At 31.1% G+C, this 23,719-nt stretch overlaps 1 protein-coding gene across 1 annotated transcript in view; it reads right to left on the bottom strand.

Annotated features, from left to right (window-relative positions):
- Nucleotides 1–23,719, bottom strand: part of LOC113396355 (uncharacterized) — a 43,721-nt gene that overhangs the window by 18,995 nt on the left and 1,007 nt on the right. The window contains exons 2-8 of the mRNA XM_026634258.2: nt 23,368–23,477; nt 22,042–22,172; nt 2,567–2,736; nt 1,229–1,314; nt 790–912; nt 592–701; nt 410–507 (exon numbers count right to left, since the gene is read on the bottom strand). Of these exons, the coding sequence (XP_026490043.2) occupies nt 410–507; nt 592–701; nt 790–912; nt 1,229–1,314; nt 2,567–2,736; nt 22,042–22,172; nt 23,368–23,475 (826 nt within the window). The 5' untranslated portion in view covers nt 23,476–23,477. The remainder of the gene's footprint in view (nt 1–409; nt 508–591; nt 702–789; nt 913–1,228; nt 1,315–2,566; nt 2,737–22,041; nt 22,173–23,367; nt 23,478–23,719) is intronic.

Raw genomic sequence — 23,719 nt, 5'->3', positions numbered from 1 at the left:
TACGTATATTATTGTTACTATTTATTTTACTAACTAAACTAAACTAGCTGTGCCTGCGACTTCGTGCGCGTTTGAATTTAATAAAAAAGCGTGACTTTATTATTATTTTACATATAGTTCTAAAATAAAAGTAAGTTAAGCCTAAGTTACTCCTTATTACGTCAGCTATCTGCCAGTTAAAGTCCCGTCAAAATCGGTCCAGCCGTTCCAGAGATTAGCCGGAACAAACAGACAGACAGACAAAAATTGTAAAAAATGTTGTTTAGGTATATGTACCGTGTATACATATGCATTTAGTAAAACGCGGTTATTTTAATATTACAAACAGACACTCCAATTTTATTATATGTAATAGGTGATTTAATAGTAAGATTGAATAGTTATGACAGTAAATAGAAGACAAACATACCATCACCAAATAACTCGCTCTTCATGACACCTTCGCGAGCTTTCATCAGGTTCACGTTACCTCGTAATGTATTTATTTCGCCATTGTGGGCAAGCACTCTGAAAAAAAAACACATGTATGTAGGTATTATTGACAATATAACGATATTAATAAACGATTATTAAAATATTTATATAGTCTACCTCAAAGGATGCGCACGTTCCCAGCTTGGGAAGGTGTTGGTAGAAAAGCGCGTATGTACTAACGCTAGGTATGTAGTGAAGGCAGGGTTTGTCAGATCCTTGAAGTATTCCTGTGATAAAAAATAAAAATAAATTTGTATATTTTCCTGGATATTCCATAAATATTTTCATAGGTCTTATTTTACTTGATTTACATACCCATAATTGGTTTGAAGTGAGAAGTCCTTTATAAACAATAGTCTTCAGAGACAAACTGCAGATGTAGAAGCGAGCCCCTGGCACCACTAGCTCGTGGGACGCGCGTTTACGCAGCACGAATATCTGCGAACACCATAAAATACCATTCCACACACTATCCAAAGCGCGATACGCGAAAGGAAAGGGCAATGTATATAGGGTATGTTTTAATTTACGTTTGCAACGCCGAGCGTCGATCCGCCGAGCCCGTCCGCGTCACAACGATCTGAAAAAAATGCTTCAAGAGTGCTTTGGGTCCTAGTGAAAACATATGAAGGAGTTTGAAATCGCAATATCACTTCACGATTGCGAGTTCATACTCGAATCATTTCTACACATTGTAGTAATGTCTAATCGTATAATCCGGATAAACAGGTCTCGCTTCCATGTTCAATCTTACCTGGCGTGCAAGTTGGTTTTCGTCGCTGATATCTCCGGTAACAAACACTTGACGCATATATGGCTCCGAGTTACGAGCCACTTGACCTGAAAGCGAGCCAAATAAGGCCATTACTGACTGATCCATTTGTCTTCCCTAATATAAACCTTAATCTAAAAGGGTATACTAAAATGACAGTATGAAAGGTTTTATTATACATTGCGCTCTGATGGTAATAATGAAAATGGGCAATTGTAGGTGTTACTTTGAAATATAATACACAATAAATTTCATAAATGCTTCGTAAGTATTCGTAAAATAAAATGCATCATTTTAATTTCAACTCAAAGATACTAATCTACTTTTATGAAACAGCATTTATGAACACGGTTTATTGATAGTTTACGAACTTTACCATCGAAGCGTAAAACAAAATTAAACTTGAGATTTTAAAATAAAGTTTATTTGTAGTTTTTAACAAATCACACGAAGTACATAATCTCAAGTTGTTCAAAAATCATTATTTCACAGTACGGACTACACTTAACAAAAACAAAAATATAACTTTCATTTAATAAAATAAATATTAAACATGTGTACGTTCCGAGCCATGAAATTCCGAACAAGTCAGCTCAATAAGAAATAAACTATAATTCAATTCATTTGCACTTACATACAACCTTATGTACATAAGTACATATGAATCATTTATCTACCAAATAAAGATATCATGCTAGATAAACTCACAATATCATACAACAAAATCTAAAATAAACAGTAATTGGTAGTGAGTTATAGATCTCATGTGAGTTTCTCAAGCAAAAATCTTTAAATTTTTAAATTAAACAAACCGTATGGTCAAGCATCGCAAGACCGCTCGGCCGCGTTAACGACCCAACCGACTTAGGTACTACGTGTACGACCTGGAATGATAGTCGCAAATCGCAAACTGCCGTACAAACACAGCACAAGCTGGACAAATGTTCGATGAAGATGATCGAAACGTTTGATTGATATATAAAGTGATATTTGTTTAGTAAGTCTATAAGAGCTGCTTTCAGTTCAGAATATTAATCTTTTTCAATCACTCTAGGTTTTAAGTGTTCGATAATTAAGTACATTATATATATCTGAAAGTAGCCCTTAGCATATTTTTTTCCAAATTAATTTAAGTAACACAAACAAAATATGACGTTTCTACAAAAAAAAGATTAGAATCTATTGCAGTAAAAATATTTCAATGCAAAATGAACAAATTGATATTTGTAATAATAATAATATCTAGAAGACATTAATCTCCTTTTTATTTTATTTTTTAAACATTTAAAATACAAATATTTTTAACAAGGTATGACTTACCAATGGTGTTGTTGTTAGTTGGTACCGTCCTCCAACAAATCACACTCAAACCAAGGCTCTCAGCGAGCTCGGTGAACTTCTTCTCAATGTCTTGATGATGTAATTTGTCCAGGAAGAAAATGCCAGTGGCATAATGACCAAACGGTGGCAAGTCGATTTGATGACTGCTCCTGAAATAAAAGTACATAAGTGTATGTAGTACCAAATACTAAAATGTACCATATATGCAGATTGTTAGCACTCAAATTGAAAATGTGTTTCGTAATATTGCTGTTTATATTGTTAAATTAAAAAATAAATAAGTTTATTATTTTGCATTTGCATTTGGTGAAATAACATTTCTAATTAGATTAATTTCATATTCCGATAAACAAAAAACAAGTTTATGAAGGTATATTTCAATACTGAAATATTATGATTTCGCAATTACTATGTAAGAAAAACCTACGAAAATGATTTAGCGCTATGCATATATTTAAGTAATGCATTTTATACCCTTTAATCCCACATATTAAACTTTTTTCAGCTGAAATATTACGTATTAAGGTCTTAAAGCAGCGCAGGTCTTCCATACGGATAAAGGTCAAAGTAACATTAGTGAGATGGAAGATGCGCGCGCAGGCCGACGTCACGGCTGACACCAGCGCGCTATTGACCAATACGAGCGAGCAAAAAGCACCAATGTCGCATCAATCTTCTACATCAGACACAAATTTACACAGTGTTACATGAACGCCGTCAATTGACACCAACTACTTATAAGTTGCTATGTCACGCACAGGTTCGTCTTCAAGGTGACACAGCTCGTAATAGAAAAATGATTACAAAGTCTAGACTAAGAATTATATTTTGATATAAAAATATAGCCTTTTAAAATTACATCACAAATTTACGCAATAGTTTACCGTATTAGCTACGCGGCATTATATGATGGCAAAATATAATATTATCAAGAATTATTTGCAATCTCTATCTATTAAAGTTTATATATAGCAATTATACATATAAGCATTATTCATAATATCAAGAACTTTTATATATACATATCTAACCTCCTTTAGTTACTTGTAATTTGATATAATATATATCTTGCTTGTTAAGAAACGAATGCATTTTTCATCAATTAGCAGAAATTCTCAAGTGGCATTATTAGGAAAGGGAATTATTTTAAAATTCAATAAAGAAAAAAGAAATTAACTCAGCAGTTGCTCGCAATGGAAAAAAACATCGCAGAAGTTATGACGTCAACGGAGATAATGAAAGGTTATTTGTTGTTTTGCCGAGCGAAGTTGATCAATCTTCATTTTTGAATTTACATCAAGTAATGGGATTACATCAATCATATAATTCATCAGTCCAGCAATGGGATATTACTGCTGAACAACGGCCTCTAATTTCGAGGAGTAGGATTGTTCTGTAACCTCTGCATTAACTCATTATTTAATATATTAAGGTGATATAAGATAATTTCGGTTATTAACCTCGCCGAGACGGTGCGACCTTTATAATATATTTATTAATATTTACCTAAATTGTCATTTTTCACGTCCGTTGATGGATTTTAATGCAGGTCTTACTATAATAATTTACGTACGCCTCTTCTGCTTCTTCATAGTGATAAAACATTAGTATTTAATAATAGTTAAGATATTTTACTGTCTCATTATCACTGTTCTTGCAAGTGACATATACTTATGCGGGGCATACAATGACCGAATAAGTCTTACATTTACATCAAATGAATAAAGGTAAAAATATAGAAAAAAAGTAGCTTTTCAGATTGCAATTTTGATCAGTATTTTTAGATGTCTTATTTAATATGTACGCCTTCAATAAACATTTGTGACAATAAATTAATTTTAAGACACCTTTTTTTAAAGCACAAGCTTACAAATATTACATAATTTCAATAGACGTCTTTCAAAATTGCAGGATCACAAAACCACAAAAAGTAATACTGACTTTTTCGATTACTTCATTTTTGTTACAATCCGACTTTTCCTAGCTGTTAAAACGTAAACCCACATTAAATAAATATTAACTCTTATATTATATTTGCCTACCCGCATTATATAAATTCGAATTACATATATTACCCGCTTTTAAAATTGAAGGAAAGATTGTAGCGTAATTGAAAATCAATGCATTAAATATTTTGGTTCCCTTTTTGAGTTTCTATCAAGACTTTTAGATTTGAAATGATAGGATGTAACAAAAAAGCAATCTTAATAAATATATTTGTATTAGAATAGATTGTTTAGAATATAAATTCTAAGTTGACAAGACGGACAAACTACGAACGGCTATTGTTATCAGATTCTTATGAATGCGAATATTTGCACGGAAATTATTAGCGTCTTATCTCAGAGAATACTGCGCAGTCTGCAGTCGTAAATACAAATTGACTAATTTCTTAAGATGCAGTATCCGTAGTGTAATATTATGATTCATGAACATAATTTTATAACTATATTATTTTTAGTCTTATATTATTATTCATAAAATGGTTCAAAACGCTGCCTACGTAATGTATAATGTAAAATAATTTGAAGTACAACAACCACTCGGTGATCTTTCAACAAAAGATTTAGACAATGATCTTTACAACCTATAAACTTTACAGACTTTGTTAAAAAATTGACATAAAATTTACAAATAAACCTTTTATTGTTTCGGCCTATTTAAAATAGTGCAGGCAATTTGGAACTTATACAAAGCCCAATCACGAAGAGGGATAGAACAGGTACAGGTACAAGCACGAATCAGGTTCTAAGTGAGAAATTTTTATTATTCCTTACATCTCCAATGCGACAACAACCTTGAGAACTAAGTGATTATGTCCCTTGTCAATTTAGTTACACTGGCTCACTCAACATTCTAACCCAAACACAACAATACAAAGCGTTGGTGCTTAGCGGTAGAATTTATGTTAGAATATTATGAGTAGATGGTACCCAAACGGGCTTGCACGAAGCCCTACCACTAAGTAACCACACAGCAATAGCATATTTAAAAAACTAAATTAAGTATATTGCTATCAGTGTGTGTATCAATATGTGTGGGATAAAAAAGGCAGCGAATCTTTTAGTCTTGTCAATTGTAGTGATTGTGAAGGAAATTTCCAAAAAAGATCAACTTTTTGCATACTCATCCGTCAGATAAGCTTTTATTTTAAAGACGATTGTAATTCCAGGCCTACACTTTATTATTGTTAAACATTATGTAATACTATTTCCCGTTTAGGAGTGCTTTGTCAATGCGGTTCCCATGCTGGTAGATATAATACGTTAAATATCTAAAGCCGACTTCACGAGTCTAGTCTTCTTTCTATGGGCGAAGTACACATTCATTTTTCTCCCACTGACAATTAGATGATATAAGAAGCGTCAAGTTGGCATTCTTTATTTTACATGAAGGGCTTAAATATTTAATTGTTTATAATATCAATGTACTTCAATTGGAATAAAAAAGTGACTACTAAGTTTTTTGTGATTTTTGGTTTTCCGAGTTCCAAATTTCACTTACAAAAATCCTGGGTCTTTGATTCGGTTCAGTTTGTTACTCTTTAGAGGTTTTCAAATCGTTTTATGAGTATGTCTGTATATACAATATTAGTTTATGCATTTAGTGTTGCCATATTCCATATAATATCATGATTTAAATAATCACCTGATTGCTTACTTTAATTTTTATGATATAAATAAAATTCATGATAAGTCCATGAGTAAAGTCAAAGAGATATTTATATAATATATTAACAAGTGTAAGTAGTACGAGCTAATGAGATGCTAAAGGCCTTAACAAATTATCTATCAAAGTATTATTTTCGTCTGTATCGTCAACTTCCTTCATAAAATTAATATACGTTATTGACCGATTACTCCCACAATATTGGGCGGATCTGATAATTGATTCTCTATTCCCTAACCCGCATACCGGATAATGAATTCGGTAAATATCAAATGTACAAATAAGTAAATATAAATAAGATTGCTATATACTGTAGTAATTTCACATTATCGTAAGTAAAATACAGCAATTTCTACCCTATTGATATGGTATTGAAAACGTTATCAAACGAACAAACATTTAAATATTTATACAATACATATAATTATTAAAATAAAAATTTACTTTAATTTCCTATCCATGGGAACTTTTGATATATCAAAATGTTTAAATTCCAAATGGTTACTGTTATATGAAATATAATTTCTACTTATAATTAAATTTTAAACAGACCAAGTAAGCATTACAAACATAATTTCTTATATTTCTAATAGTAATTATTATACAAGAATCAAAGCTTTAAGAATTATTTTAAATGGAAAGCAAGAGCGTGACAACTGACTATGACAAGAGCATTCGTCTTTAAGTCTGACCATCATCACATGGTAGAGCACATGGTGCTATCTACGTTTACTATGACACGAGGAATGCTGCGCTGGAGAGGTGCCAATATGGCGGACGAATCGGGACATTTACAGCTACCGTACGCGGCGGCCGCTGAACTTAGTGGACGGTAAACGAATTAATAACTTATGAAAACTTGTTTAGACTGATAAGATACTATTTTATTTAAAAACATTAGATGTTGAATTATGACTATATAATCACATATTGAAGTAGTTTATTAATTGCACATTGATAAACGTTAAATATAATAAAAAATATATAAAAGGTAATCGATATTTTAAGTTCATTGACACTCTATTGTATAGCTAAATATAAACACACAAAAAAAAACATAAAAAGTCAATAGGAAGAGTATATAAAACTAATTTTATATATTATATACTTGCACTTACTATTACAGTAGATTGAAAGTATTTTTTTACGAATATTATTTTAAGGTTGTATAATATTTATAGCACCATTCAGTTTTCATACACCCACATACCGTTGAGTCGTGGACAGATATAAAGTACTGAAATAGCTGACGATCTTAGCCAAAGGTCAGAGTTGAGTAAAGCAATTCACACAAATAGACACGGTTTGTTTTAATTAACATAAATATTTCTCCATTTTACGTTCACGTGATTTATATAGTTCAAAGACCTCAACGATAAACTGTTAAAATGCCTGCAGTTGACTTATAATAAAAAACATGATTAGCGATTTAATAATAATTATACAAAACAATGACGGTAACAAAAAACTAATTACAGAAAAATATAAAAGGCTAAATAGCTGCGTCCTTTGCTTAAAACTCCTTAATTTTGAATAAAGCAATACCAATACCTACTTAAGAACATTTTAAAATGACTGAATGACATACGTGTAGCTTAAACAAGACGTCTAACAAAATTCAACTTCTATGAGGTTTTAAAAGAGGAAAGAGAATTTTGTTAAAGTTAAAGTTGTGTTCTGATTTGATGGGTGAGTAAGCTAGTATTACTACAGATCTAACATATATAGAATCTTAGTTCCTAAGGGTAGTTGCGAATCAGCGATGCAAGGAATGGTTAAAATTCATAATGTCAATGGTGTCCACTTATCAGATAGACCAGTAACACGTCCGTCATTTTAAGTTAAAAAAAATAGAATCCCTTGCTATTAGTCATAAGCGAATTGTATATTTAATGAAAAAGGAATACAATAAGCTTATTTTTAAGCTTATTATTTAGATAATACTAAATAGTATACAACAAAATCACTCTCTGTTTCTGTCTGTATCACCGCTTTTTCCTTCTAAACCACTCAATGGATTATGATACGGTTTTCACTAATAGAAAGAGCTACAAACGTGGATGGTTTGTATTTATAATTTGTACAAAATGGCTAACTATGGCAGTGTTTTGTCAGAAAAACTGATTATGTACGGTGACACCAGGTTTAACAAGTGCTAGCCAACGATTGTTAAATCTTAAGATGTTAAACTTAAGGCTATCGTTGGTCTTAAACAAGCTCCAGAAAATTCCGCGATAGTATGTGTCCGATTTCTAAGGTAACTATTACATAATAATATTTTTTATCTATTACAAATTAATAAAAAACTCTGCGAAGACATTTTGTCCTATAATTTATTCATTCTTATTCAATAATCCATTTAATATAGATTTAAATCGTCTTTGACAATATAACATTCTATTGAATACTTTTGTATAGCGAAAAAAAATCGTTCACTGCGAAACGGATGGTCGGATAATTGTCACAATAAAATTTTGACCTTTGCAATTCCAATTACTTACTCAAATTTGAATCTATTAGCTGTGGACATATTTTGATATATATTTCATAATAAAATTTCGACTCAAACCAATTTTGATATTATTCGTATTTCTCATTTATGACTTACCTACTTATATAAATATTAAAAAACAATGTACTTATTTCATATGTTATAGCCATGCGTCTCTACTTCTAATTTTCTTTCAAATTGAATATCACCCGTTCGTTTGATAATGAAGTATGGGAATGTCATATTTGATACGAGGTTAGTTCAATAACCCATAGGAACCCATTGATAAAAAGTAAAATATGATATTATATTTCGTCTCCATATTTTTTACGGGCTTTAATAAAATCAATTATGTGGTTTGGTTTTTTGACTCATTTTAAAATCGTATTAAAATAAAACCCTTAACTTGAATATCCATCGAAACGTCGTACGTTTTGAAGTCCATAGTCAACATTTTGATTTCCAAATTCCATATATGTATGAGTGTAAAAATTATACACGTATTTTGAAATTATGAAAAATGTATTTTGATACACACGACGAAAATTTGTGCACATATAACAAGTAGGCATCACATTGGCGGACGAATGAATTCCTCACACGGGCATTTGCCGGTAATATTTCATAGTGTAAGCATGATAAGATTTGGCTCTGATGCATAACGTGCAATGATTCATGTAGGTACACTTCAGTATGGGTCGCAAATACCAACGAAGAAAGTGTACCAATCTAAAACTCAATTAAATCAATGCATTTATGCAATTTCATAGTCTTCTTGTATATTATATTATTATAAGTCTTCTATTCGTACCTTATGTAATGGCTGAGTACTTGATAACATTTTTAGCATTCTGAGAACCGTAAAAAAATTAAAGACAATATACTATCCATTGTGTCATGAAAGCGTCAAATGCTAGATGATATGACAGATCATTATGCCTACTTTTTAACGTCAACGCTGTTAGGGTGCTAATTATTTATTGACGTAATTGTCAGTGTTCCGAATTGTATATTACATATGACTTTTATTCTATGTACACTAAATTGAATATTAGCCAATTTACAACGTCGCACATAAAACCTAATGAAGAGCGATACCTCCTAGGCTTTGATTGCATTAGTCTATATAACGAATCGAAATCACGTGCATGCCTCGTGTTTGTAACAAATTTATCTTTATTGCACCCTTGTTTTATTATATACGTTACAACTGACTTATCTTGTCCGTACTCAGTATATTTTATTCAATGTAAACATGACATTGTGTTTACACATATAGACATAATAATTTATTTAAAATATATATAACATATATTAGATATAAATATGTTTATTTATTTTTATGGCTTATGTACGGTTAATATAAAATATAGAGTGGCTTTATTTAGGAAACATGAACGTGAGTAACGTTAGTAACAACGTACCATCCATACGACTTTAAATATACAATAATCTACAAACCAGTTGAATGAATCGAAATTAACAGTAAATTATTAAATACAATTAATTTCTTCATATTATAGTGATAATCTTCACATCAAAGTTCAATGTGAAAATCTTTTGTTTATTGACGTTATCTTAATCATCATCTGCGGATAACGTTTGTCGATAACCGCAAGACGAGATAAGTAATAATTTATTTGCAATAAAGGTTGTAATTCCATCAATACATTGACGACGCGCGATAAGATATAAGATACGAGAATGTATTGATTGAATGATTGCTGATTGATTGAAATTTATTAATTGTAATTCTGTTTACGGCAGCTTAGTGAATAATCATATAATATCTTAAGACTATGATAAATTAGAATGTTTGGATGTGTCTTAGCAAATAAATGGCACATACATTCGAGTGTAATTTACACTCATGTCATGGAATAAATATAATTTACATAAAAATAAACATAATCAGCCTGTAAATTTCCCACTGCTGGGCTAAGGCCTCCTCTCCCGTTGAGGAGAAGGTATGGAGCATATTCCACCACGCTGCTCCAATGCGGGTTGGTGGAATACACATGTGGCAGAATTTCGTTGAAATTAGACACATGCAGGTTTCCTCACGATGTTTTCCTTCACCGCCGAGCACGAGATGAATTATAAACACAAATTAAGCACATGCAAATTCAGTGGTGCCTGCCTGGGTTTGAACCCGAAATCATCGGTTAAATTGCACGCGTTCTAACCACTGGGCCATCTCGGTTTTTAATTTGTTTAGTAAAAATAAATATTATGGAAGCGGGCTAGTTAAAATATATTAAAATGTTCATCGCTATTATCGACTTTAAAAACTGTAGTGATGGGTTTACAATATTCAAAACTACGTAATTATTATTTGTATAGACATACTATACAGATTTAAACAATTCATGTAAAATTATGATAATTATTAATGTGTTCTTTTACAATCATAGCAGGCTCTATAAACGTGACCGTACCTACCTACCTAACCTACAGTAGGTGTATTGGCCAAAAAAGGTTATCTCTGATCTCCCACGAATCGCCCGCGTGTAAGCTTGGTCCTTATCATGCAATATCTCTAATCTATATATATTATCTTTACTCGGCTCCCTACACTAATAATCATAAATTACAAAACGCAGCTGTTTCTCTGATCTCATTTGTATATAAAATGCATATTATGTTAGTACTATATAAGCTAATAGATGACGATTATGCTAAATTACAACGGGAAAAATGATTTTCTGTTAACGTGATTATGGAATTATATATTTTCCTGTAGATAGGAGTAATTTATATGCACAAAGTTACTTATTTTATTGACGGTAATAATCTAAAATTAAGAACGAATTTGTATCAGAATTGTATAATAAAATATTTTACATAATCATTACATTTATAAAATATTATAGTTTCAGATAGGCAGTCTGTGCATGCACGACGCTACATTTTGGAATGTTTTGTAATGAATCTCCCAAAATTCCTAAGATATTTTGCATTGAAACTATGTATATTACACGTATTAATATTTGCAAGGTCTTTGACGTTGTTCGATTGCTTGTTACCATGACCATGTGCACTATGTGCTATTCGCGAAAGAAGGGGCACATGAATGTCGAGCACAACGTCTCGTTCCACACAGATGGATTTGGCGACAGAGGGGTTGCGTCGCGGTTTATGCGTATCGATAACGTAAAAATATTATGAGAGCTATTTTGCAATGAAATTGAATCATCATATTTCTTAAAGCTAACGGTTCCCTTGGTGTTGTACTATTAACTATACTATGTCAATAAAAAGGAAATAAGGAATAATTACAAAAACAGACATTATTTCTATTAAGTATCTACTTCGAATTGTTTTAAATTTTTTTTCGAAAAAATTATGTAATGCTTTGTATAACTCATATGACACTTCACACGTATCCACGCCTTAATATGAATCAATTCAGGATTAGCGAGTTTATACTCGTTATTTTGTACCAGCTTAGCTTCTCTTTGCTTTCATCTAAAAAATGGTTCAAGATAAAAGAAATGAAATTGCTCTATATTAGAGCTTCTTTTATTAATCTATAAAAATTAACCATCCGTTAAAATATGTTTATAATATATATTTGATAATGAAGCTTATCTTACACTTTTACAATTTGGTACATGAGCACGAGTAGACAACATTTGCCATTGTCGCACGATGTTCAAACCAAGAAACAATAGAATAATAAGAATTGTGATTGTGGACATAGTAACTGATTAAATAGTCACTAGTAAATTACTAATTATTATTTGATCATTTCGACCATTTCGAATTAGTAATAATTATAAAAACTTACTACAAAGTATAACAAGAAAATCCTGCTTTATAGTCTCTAACATATAAATGTGGTATTCAAAACGATGCGTTATCGATGTTAGTATACAAGAAATTGTATGTAATCTGGTAAAGATCGCACAACTAAAGTACCTATTTGTGTTTTCCGACCGTGACAATGTAATGAAACGATCAATAATATGAACAAGTCATTGCATCTACTTTAACGATCTTCGTAAACGTTAGATGGAGTTTATTAAAATAATGATAAATAAATTATAGTTCAGGGTCGTTTTCGTTACGCATGACCGAAAAATCCATAAAATTAGGCTTTAATATCGGTGTTTTTACAATTAGTTTTAAAACTAAACAGGTCGGAGGTCGGTTAAATTAAAACCCGAATACATTTTATTGTCTATTCATATGCTAGTAATATGCACTTTCATTTGGTACCTTTTTATAAGTTCATAAGCTACAAAGTTTTTTTCAGACTAATAATATTGTAATTTGACCAAAGTCTACCTTTTAGGTTTCCGTACCTCAAGAGGAAATGAACCGGAACCCTTATACGATTACCTTTTATTCCGTCCGTCTGTCAAGACGTTTTATCTCGAAAACGCGTGGGGATGAGAGCGCACGAGGGATAGTTTCAATTAAAACATTACTACAAACAATACTAATGTCTACAGTCGCTTGAAGCTGTAAAAAAATCTAACTCCTAAATTAACGTAAAAAAAATACGGCCGATTATGCCGCAAAAAAATGAAGAGAAAAAAAATTTATATGGTATTTTCCGTTATCCTATTATACAACTATGAAATTTTTCAAGTAATACCGTCTACAAGTAGGTATAGGGGAGAATTTGAAAACTATACATTTGTAATGAAATCATTAAAAAATAGGGTCTTTATGCCAGGAAAGGCGGCGGTCCAAATTGAGAATCGAAGTAAGCGTATCGTATGAAAGGGCGTTCATTGACACAAGCTTAAACAAGTTTTTAATTATTTTATGATGTATAGTGTAGGATATTAAAGTAAATAAAAAACGATTTTTGATAATATGAACTGACACATTTTTTATAATATGCACCTTTAAATTTGTACGGAACCGTCGTTGGGCGAGTACCGACTCGGACTTGTACGTTTTTTTATCTTTGAGAAGCTCATGAACGTGGACACTGGCAAAATTTGATTTATTCGACATCAAAGTTAACTTTAAAAAATGAACAATTTCATAATTATGTAGCATGTAATACAGACTTGATATATTTCAGGATCAAATTAATCTTATAGATACACTAAAATGACACAGGAATACTAGTAATTATTATTAATTATATGTCCCTTGTTATTGAAATTAGACTAGTTCCGCTAACTCTTTAAATTGTTTCAACAAAACAAACACACGTACACGTTCTGTTGTGTTTTGAAACTAAACATTTCTCATCTGTGATCAAAGACGGTATAATCGAGTTACACCAGAACAAAGTGTGTATATGAATTCCTGAACGAACTCATAGAGCTAAACCAAGGAGTATATTGTATCCCTTGCGTATTACGTTGTGTTTGACGATCGATTACCGAAGAATCGAATAAGGTGCCTTTTTAAACGGGTCCTTACTAAAGCTCTTACGCTCTAAGCTAAACTTGATAAGACTATTAATAATTCATTTAACAATGTAGAATTTAATTTCCAAAATAAAATATCTTAACTATACTTATTATATAAATGTTAAAGTAATCTTTGAGAATAATTAAATGAAAAGAAAACAAAAATATTATTAAAAATCCTGCGTGAATTAAAAGAAAAAAACAAATTGTTAAATAATAATATATAAAACCGTTAAGAAAGAGACAGCGAGAATTAGTATGAGGAGGAAAGGTATCCTTACGTGACGATTTCTGCGAGTTCACGCTATTGTAACCCGCGTAAAAGAACTGCGTTCTAAAATTATTTTATATTACGGCCTGCGCTCCAGTTCCACCCGCTTTAAAATTAGACTATTGACGTGACATGCGTGCATTACACGTTCTTGACGTTCAGTAAATAAATAATACAACCGAGTATTAATCTGTTCATAACCAGTTTACACAACACTAACGCAAAAGTATGTGAGAAGCAACAAATCACATTGTTTGCACACTCGTATCGTAGGCACGAGTCGGTTTGAACCTGAATATTGGAGTGTTATGTACGAATACAAAAACAAACATAGAAATAAGGAATCCATCATTACAATATTTCAAATCCATTGTGTATGCTAATATCAATAGAAGCTTGGTGTGTGTGTATCCGTGGCTCAGCTTTCGTATTGTATCGATGTTGCCTTGTCAACAATCTCTCTTGTATGTTCTATTTTATCGGATTCGGGATCATTGTATTTTATCGGATTGTTTTATGCTTTGTAAGCGTACGTACTTAATAAAAAGTTTTCAACATTTTTTGGAAAATATCTAATAAAAGTAGCTTTGAATTTAATTGAACATTTTAACATGACGATCCAAAAGTTTCTTTATGTACCTACTTGAATAAAGATTTCGATTTTTTTTTAGTTAACTTATCTTTTATTCTTCATATAACATATACAAGGCGATAAAGCACACATGTCCATTAATGAGAATGATGGAAACTGCTTGACTTATCTTTTTACGATATTTGTATTCTTTGGCAAATAATTTACTTGCCGCGTGTCTCTGGATTTTGTGTTATATGTAATGTATATTCTTAAATAATCCTATCACGAACCGAATCATCCTTTCTGAACTATTTCATGGATGTATTTATATAAGAATAATTAAATCATAATAAATAAATAGTATTGAAATTAGATTCTCGATGCTTACCAGATAACAATTTATAATTCAAAACAATTACTATTCTAATACATTTACTGAAAGATTCCGCAGGGACTACGTCCTACGTGCAACTATATAAATGACATTCGTATTAACAATGCATGGTATTGACTTGTTAATATACATATCTTCGACTGTAAATAGGCAATTGAACATTATTTTGTTCCGGCTATTGTATAGCTGTTAATATCTAGAGTAGTCGATTACGTTTCATCTCGTCCCCCACTTCACACTATCTGTGAATACTGCTCTTAGTGATAATAAGTACGATTAGGAGTATCTTAAGTTAATTTACTTATCTTTTAGATTACAAGTTTAAACAAATATTTATCGATCTACTTCACATACTGACAATTTAGTCTTTATTGTATTTAATTCATATCGATGTCTTTTTATACAACGTTTAGTTGTTTAGATTAAGTGTATTTTCACTGCTCTTAGATGCCTAAATGTATTTATTTCATTATATAAGAAGTGTTCATTCTGATGTTGAAAACTGATGTTCGTCTTAAAATGGAACAAATCTTAGACACTATTTTTGTACTCTCGTTATCATTAATAGCTTGTTTTTTTTATGGCATTGGTTGGCCACCTGTTGGTAAGTGGTCACCACTGCCCATAGACAAAGGCGCTGTAAGAAATATTAACCATTCCTTACATTACCTATGCGCCACCAACCTTGGGAACTAAGATGTTATGTCTCTTGGGCCTGTGAGTACACTAGCTCACTCGCCCTTCTAACCGGAACACAACAATACAGAGTACTGTTACTTGGCGGTAGAGTATCTGATGAGTGGGTGGTACCAACCCAGACGGGTACAAAGTAGTCTATATTAATGAAACATTGTCGTTGATTACAACTCTTTTACATTTAACGTTGTTCGTTAAATATAAAAGAACCCTGCATTTGTTTGAAAAAATATATCTGGTGATAAGAAAGAACTACTATGACTCTTCGCCTTCGCGTTATGCAATAACCAGATTATCATACGTATTGTTGTTAAATATGTATATTAACTATTCAAATAGATTTTCATACATACTATGTAGTTGTATATGTATGTAATATGTATTGTAAATCTAGAGAAACAGACCTTGAATGATATTGTTACGGGTGTCGCTGATAGCAACCGTAGCAGCAAGACGTTAATACATACGATAGAACTATAGCATTTAAATGTTTTGAAAAATACTATTATGAGAATAGATTTTATAAAAACAATAATAAAATAATGAAATGTTTGCCAATTTTGACTACACATTTAACTTATCAGGTTATTCGTTTTTAATGAATGCCTCATCATCATCCTCCTGTCCGTATCCCAATTTTATTTGGGGTCGGCGCAGCATGTCTTCTTCCATACTTCTCTGTTTGGCATCATCTCACAAGTAACATTCTTTCCAGCCAAATATTTCAGACGTCTTTCAGACAATCCATCCATCGTTTCTTTGCTCGTCCCTTTCCTCTATCCACAATAGAATAACTTATATCTTACTTCTTACTTGTAACTTTTAATGAATGAAAATGTTTGATTCTTAATAAAAATATACTATGGAGTTTTCATTTTTAAGGACGAAATGGGTAAGTGTGAAGATATATTAGTTGAAAGTACAATCATCCAATTATACGTGAATAAGCATTCGTGAGCTGAATTTAGAATATGAATATCATGAGTTTTCAGTTGACGATGAAACTTTCCACCAACCCGCATTGCTTCCACCAACCCGCATTGGAGCAGCGTGGTGGAATATGCTCCATACCTTCTCCTCAACGGGAGAGGAGGCCTTAGCCCAGCAGTGGGAAATTTACAGGCTGATTATGTTTATGTTTTATGTTTATGATGAAACTTAAATAAACAACGACTCAACATCAACTAATCTAAATTAAATATCAAAGTAGTGTTTTTTTTAAATTCATAAATAGTTTTATAACATAGTATGAAACAATGTCGCTTACCGCTGTCTGTCTGTCTGTCCCTGTGTATGCTTAGCTCATTAAAATTACGCAAAAAAAAACAGACATCCGTGTCTGTTTTTTTTTACATAGATAAAGTGATTCAAGAGGAAGGTTTATATTTATAATACATGCACGATATTGTAGAGAAATACTGATAATTTTAAATGTTTCTAATGTGATGTCATAAATAAACACATTTTTTTAGCTTACATTGCAAACGCTGGCTTAACCCTACGAGATAAATCAAAGAAAAAGAGAAAAAACAAAATCATGTACTACAGTATTGCACACCATAAAAAGGTCTCCAAAAAAGTCCGCGATGGTTTATGTCTCGCTCAGAGATAACCCATAATAACCATTTGTTATCTTTTACTTTTTACGAGAAATAATGGCTTATTTTCGAAGACATTTTAAGCAATACAGTATTAATCCTTATCCAATTAAGTACCTTAAATACATTGTGCTTTTAATATTAATCAATATGTTCCTCTACAGCATGTAATTTAAATTAATATTCTCTAAGATATTACAGACTTAAAACGCAGGGACATAGCGGTTTGTATTGTATAATAACAAAAAGCTATGAACTTTGTATATAAAGACATTTTGTAGTCTATTTAGTATGAGAATTTCACCCGTGCGAAGGCGGACCGGGTACCGGCTAAATAAACGTTTTTTTTACTATATTGAATACCCTAAGGACTTATAAATACTATTAAAATACGTAATATGCGTCCTTCAATTAATGTATAGATTGCAAATGCAAACTCAATTAATGGCTGAGAAACAGGTAATTAAACGAGCACGATATGGACGGGATTACAAATGAATTATAAGCAAGCAATATTAGAAATACTCGGCAGGAAATGTATTTTATACTAAAGCATATTTTACAATTATTTACTACTACTACTACTACTAATAAATATTCTCAATGTTATATAGTAAACGTAAACATTTCAACTATAAACCAATTTTTTGCCATACCTGGTAAATCAATTTTTTTTTTGATTAAAGATGGGGAGGAAATTATTTCGATTTGAAAACTTCCAAGGTATTAGTTACTTAAACATTAAAATAACGAATGTAGTCACGGTTTGCGTAATGTGATAATAAAAATCAATCCACATATTGGTTGATTAATTTTCATACAAAAACATATTTTCTTGCACGTGTCTGAGATACTTACGTCCAAAATAATAAGTGTCGGCTTAAAATAAATATATATCTAAGCTGTCGCGTGTTTAGACACATATCTATCTTATCTACTAGATACTAGCTATTACCAATGAATTCTCAAAAAAATACTTCTAATACTTGTAAATTTAATATCGTATGTACTCATAGATCAATTGTCATAGCGATCAGTTGAGCAGAATTGAAGTTGATGTGATGCAGCGTCACCTAGTCGCTAATTATAATAAGTGAATGACATAAAAACATCCTCCATTCAAAATAAATATTTACTTTTAATAGGGATGACTAAATGGCGTCGAAGTCTTTTAATATCAAACAGATATAACATATATTTTTATACAACTGCATAGTCAAAACGAAGAGCGGTCGGTTAATCAGTCAACTGCGTAGTTACGAGTCGCAATACGTTATTACCATTGCTATTATCTACTTACAGTGGTACACAGCGGGTCAGACGACAATCGTTTTGATTGAGCAGGGGCGAGTGTTCCGATTCGAGTTTCATGAACTGAACTTTGATCAAACATTACGAGCCTATTCTTGCGACCATTTTATTCGTATACAACTTTGTATTCGTATTTGCAGTAAAGAAACAAACAGGCTATTAATATATTTAAAGCAATTCTTATGTAATATATAAAAGAATACTTAGTGTACTGAATTTGCAAGATAACCACTAGCTATTCTGTAAGAACAAACCGAAACTCAATACAAAACACGATTGTGTAATTTCAGAAGGTTATTTGTGTTATTGACATAATAATTACATACATTAAAGAAACACAAATCACTTCAGTCGGTTTTCAAAATTTTAAAAGTGATATATTAAGTGATTTCCTATGCAAATACACCACTCTTTTTACAATAAGTGTAGCAAGGCGTCATTTAACATGCAAAACATTCGTACACAGAGTACGAGATATAGATTACACAACTAAAAATAAACGTTTTCGCAAAAATAAAGAATGACAATTTTTAGCAAAAAATACTTTACGTTACGTATAAAATCAAACTTCCTTCTCAGTACTTAATAAGCCGTCTAAAATATAATATTATCAGCTATACTTGTTTTCAAGGACCACGACTTGTTTACAGGAATCCTAAGTCTCATGATTAATTTGTTTGCATTAATTTTACCCCCTTAAAAGGCTATTATTAGTGCTTAAAAGGTAATTACGATAAGATAGCAGTGTGTGGGCTATCGATGATCTTAACATAGAATATTGAGCACATAGAGTGTGTTCAATTAAAAAATAGTAGGTTAAAATTTTAGTTACATTTATTTATTTACCATATACTGTCCACTTTGACTGTAGATTTAATTTTATAAATTGTAAAACAATATATTTGATTAACGAATAAAAAAGTTGACTTTATACTCGTAATTATAAAATAATTAGTGTTTCATTTGCTTTTACATAAAATATCCATTTTAACATTAATACAACAAGGGAATCCTTTGAGCCAAATTCATTTAATGCTACGTTACATAACATCTTTATATACTCGATTATTTTAAACTATTTTCAGTTATATACTGTCAGTAGTTAATCACCACATGATTACGTACGTACGTACAAAAAGTTCTTGATTATTAATGTTTTGTTTGTTAGTTTATCAGATAACGCTTCTTAAAACTACTCTTTCCGACGGGAACCGGATAAAACTGAGCGGATCTATTAAACGTTACAAGCATCCGATTATAATTACTGTCAACTAGACTGAGGTTATGATGGTGTTTTGTTATTTTAACGTTGCTTTAAAAATATATAAAAAGTGTATGTCAATGTTCAAGTTTTGGATAGGCTTCCCTAAGTCATGATTACTATCTAAAAGTATAAAATCATTGCACAAATACGGTATTTTATAGTGACTTTATAAATAATTCGGTTGGCAAAAACATAACGCAAATAAAAATAATGTTATGTTATGTAACTAGATGTAGCTCTTGCGCTTCGTTGATCTATTTTTTTTTAAATAAACAAAGTTATCCCGTTTCCATACAAATGCGTCTATAATTTTAATATAAATAAGAAAGTATAATACCTCTCTATATTGAATTAAGATATTTGAATGAATAACAAAGATGTTGTAAACAAATAGGTTCAGTATTTATTTACTTATATAAAAAACATAATGCTTATACACGTGATAATTACATATATAATATACATTTGGTAAACCGCAAGCCACGGGTAACAACTACATCATCTGATTACAGAACAGCGAAGCTGACACTAATACCGTATACATGAATCGTAGGAATATTAAATTATTGTTTTATTATATTGAACGTGTTTTATTACCAACTGATTAAATTAAATATTATAAATCTCATAATACTCAAAGAACTATTTGCATTGTATTACAAAGTGCGGTCGTTTTATTTCTAAGACTTTGTAATCAATGATAATAAGCATTCGTATTAATGTAATTCATTAAATCAAAACAAATATGAACGAATTAAATAAATAAAACAATATATAAGATTCTTTAAAAAAAAAAGGTTAAATATGATCTGATCTCCATTTTGACGTCCCAAATCTCCGGTCTGGCTAAATACATAACGTATAATTATGTATTTTATAAGGAGCTGACGATTGTAGCCGTTAATTAAAAAAGATAGCCAATTAAGATTATATGACACGTAATTTTGTATTTTTTTCAACGGCGAATTAAAGGATTAATTATATTAAGTTTCTTGCTGAACATGCGTAATATTTATGAAACTTTGCCATATTGCACACACACCGTCTCCCACGATTTTACCCTCTCGAGTGGTGAATTAATAAAAGTAGCCTACGTCCTTTCCAAACTCAAACTATCTCCATACCAAATTTAATCTAAATCGGTTCTGCGGTTTAAGAGGTAACAGACAGTTACTTTAGCACTTACAATATTAGTATAGACGTATTCAACTACACATTCAATACGTAAGAAGAAGTCTATCAAATGCCATTAAAAATCACTAATAAAAAAACACTATTTATTTAAACCTTATAAGGCACTATGGTTAGAAGACATGACTTTTAATCCAATTCAATGCCTTCTTCAGATTGCAGCTGACGAATCGATTTCCGTCAAGCGATGGCAGAATGCCAAGTAAAGTGATCCCATTGTTGCCTTTATTTGGCAATGGGCCAGTGTTTTTTAGATGAGATATAATTTTTACACCACAATATGATTGGTGCACTGAGTTTTGAGTTTTACATCAACTACATCCGTCCATTAGTACAATTTACTTTTGATTAGCTTTTGATTTTCATGCGAATCAACGAACGAATTATCGCGTGAAATGAAAAATCTCAAGGTCTTATATTCAAAATGTTTGTTTTTCTACCCCATCAATAATCGATTAGTTTTTGCTAATATAATCGTTACGCGTTTGAGTGTTCATTTCAGTTTTATAAGAAATTCAAGATCGTTAAAACATATTTGTAAAAGTATAGCTTTAAATCGTCTTTATATAATTTATCATAGTTTTATATCAATTGAATAATTATTTTATCGTACTTACCTAAGCTGAGCGCAATAGTATTGATGCGGGATGGCAGTCAGAACTCCAGCGCCGTCTCCGGTATCGTTGTCGCATGCGCACGCGCCTCGATGCTCCATACGTTTTGCAAGAGTTTCAGCATCGCGGACGATCTGGAGACAAAATACGTTTGAAGGTGTTTCTTTACATAGCTGAGTACGCTTGTATGCTTCGTAATAAAAATATATAAACATTGGAAATAAAACATTTTGGTCATTGTTTGGAGAATATATATATATAAAAGATATTTGACAATAAATACGATTCATGAAAAATAAACTGTAACTATTTCATAATGCTAACTGTTTATTACTTTTTCTTAACTATGATAATAAATAGTTTGCAAATAGACCAAATGATCACACGAACGTTATTTGGGATTTTACAACTATTCCAATCCAGATGACATATGTATCCTTGGACGTGAGAAGCACTGTGTTCATGTTACACGTCATCCAGGTTAAATATAACAAATATGAGACGTTATGACCACTTGTATTAATATTTCATTATCAGTATGTCGTCGCCACTACGCCACCAATGTTGTTATTTCAATGTCAAATACACATGATAATAACATAACGTTAGAACTAGACTCTAATTAGAAGATCGTACATGAAACTAAATCTTTATACGCAAAATATATTGCCTTTGAATTTATTACCAGTTGGAATAATATGATGTATGTAGGAACTATTAGGTCACATATCTAATGGTCTATAGTATTTGGCAAATGTTTATTAGCAATGCTCTAAAAAATAAATAATTAATCTCATATATTATTCAACTAAGTTAATAACCCAAAGAACATACCTAAATCTATGTAACATTAATCAGAAAATGGTAATTAATTTATCCTAAATTCTTTACAAGTCAACAGAGATATATGATGAGATAAATTAATAGATAAGTCATTGAAATAAGAAAATAATAGTTGTAGAATAGATTTTATTATAGAATGATCACGTAATCAGAAAAAAATAACTGATTAATTTTAGGCTTGGTAATACAAAATTTTAAAAAATTTAACATTTCTTACAACAGCTCATTAATCATTATAGTATGAAATTATCACCTAATATAATAATTTAATTACTAATTAAAGTATTCTTTAAATCTTGGAGTATTTAAAGAATTTGACTTCAACCTTCAATAAATTAGAATAAAGCTTGTTAATTAACCATTACTAGGCACATGAGAACAGATTATATTCATTTCAAAGGGTGTGACTTGTTAAGTTCTTTTTTATGGAAATCTTTGCATACTTCACCGTCAACTTAGCATTATGTAACAAATCAAGTTACTTACTTTATGAGAACGTTTGCCGTCAATAGCAACCACAAAGCCAACACCGCATGCCTCGTGCTCGTTCTGGGGGTCGTACAAGCCTTGCTTGGGCGGCCCTTCCCACTCCATACCTGATGCATATAGTTTATTAGAATAAACTTTGCTACTATTATCAATGAGCAAAACCTTGCCAAATAATGGTAACTGTAGTATAAAAATATGCTGTAGAAGTTGGTAGTTTATGGAGGTCCAAGTCTAAGTTTAAAACTATATAACACAGTTATGAAGATATCTATTTTTGTATTATGAAGTGATAAGTTAACACTACATATAAACATTGTTACCTTGGCCTACAAACCATTGATATCACAGT

Source organism: Vanessa tameamea, chromosome 6 (assembly GCF_037043105.1).
Source record: "Vanessa tameamea isolate UH-Manoa-2023 chromosome 6, ilVanTame1 primary haplotype, whole genome shotgun sequence".
Taxonomy (NCBI): Eukaryota; Metazoa; Arthropoda; class Insecta; order Lepidoptera; family Nymphalidae; genus Vanessa; species Vanessa tameamea.
This window is presented reverse-complemented; position numbering and strand designations above follow the sequence as displayed.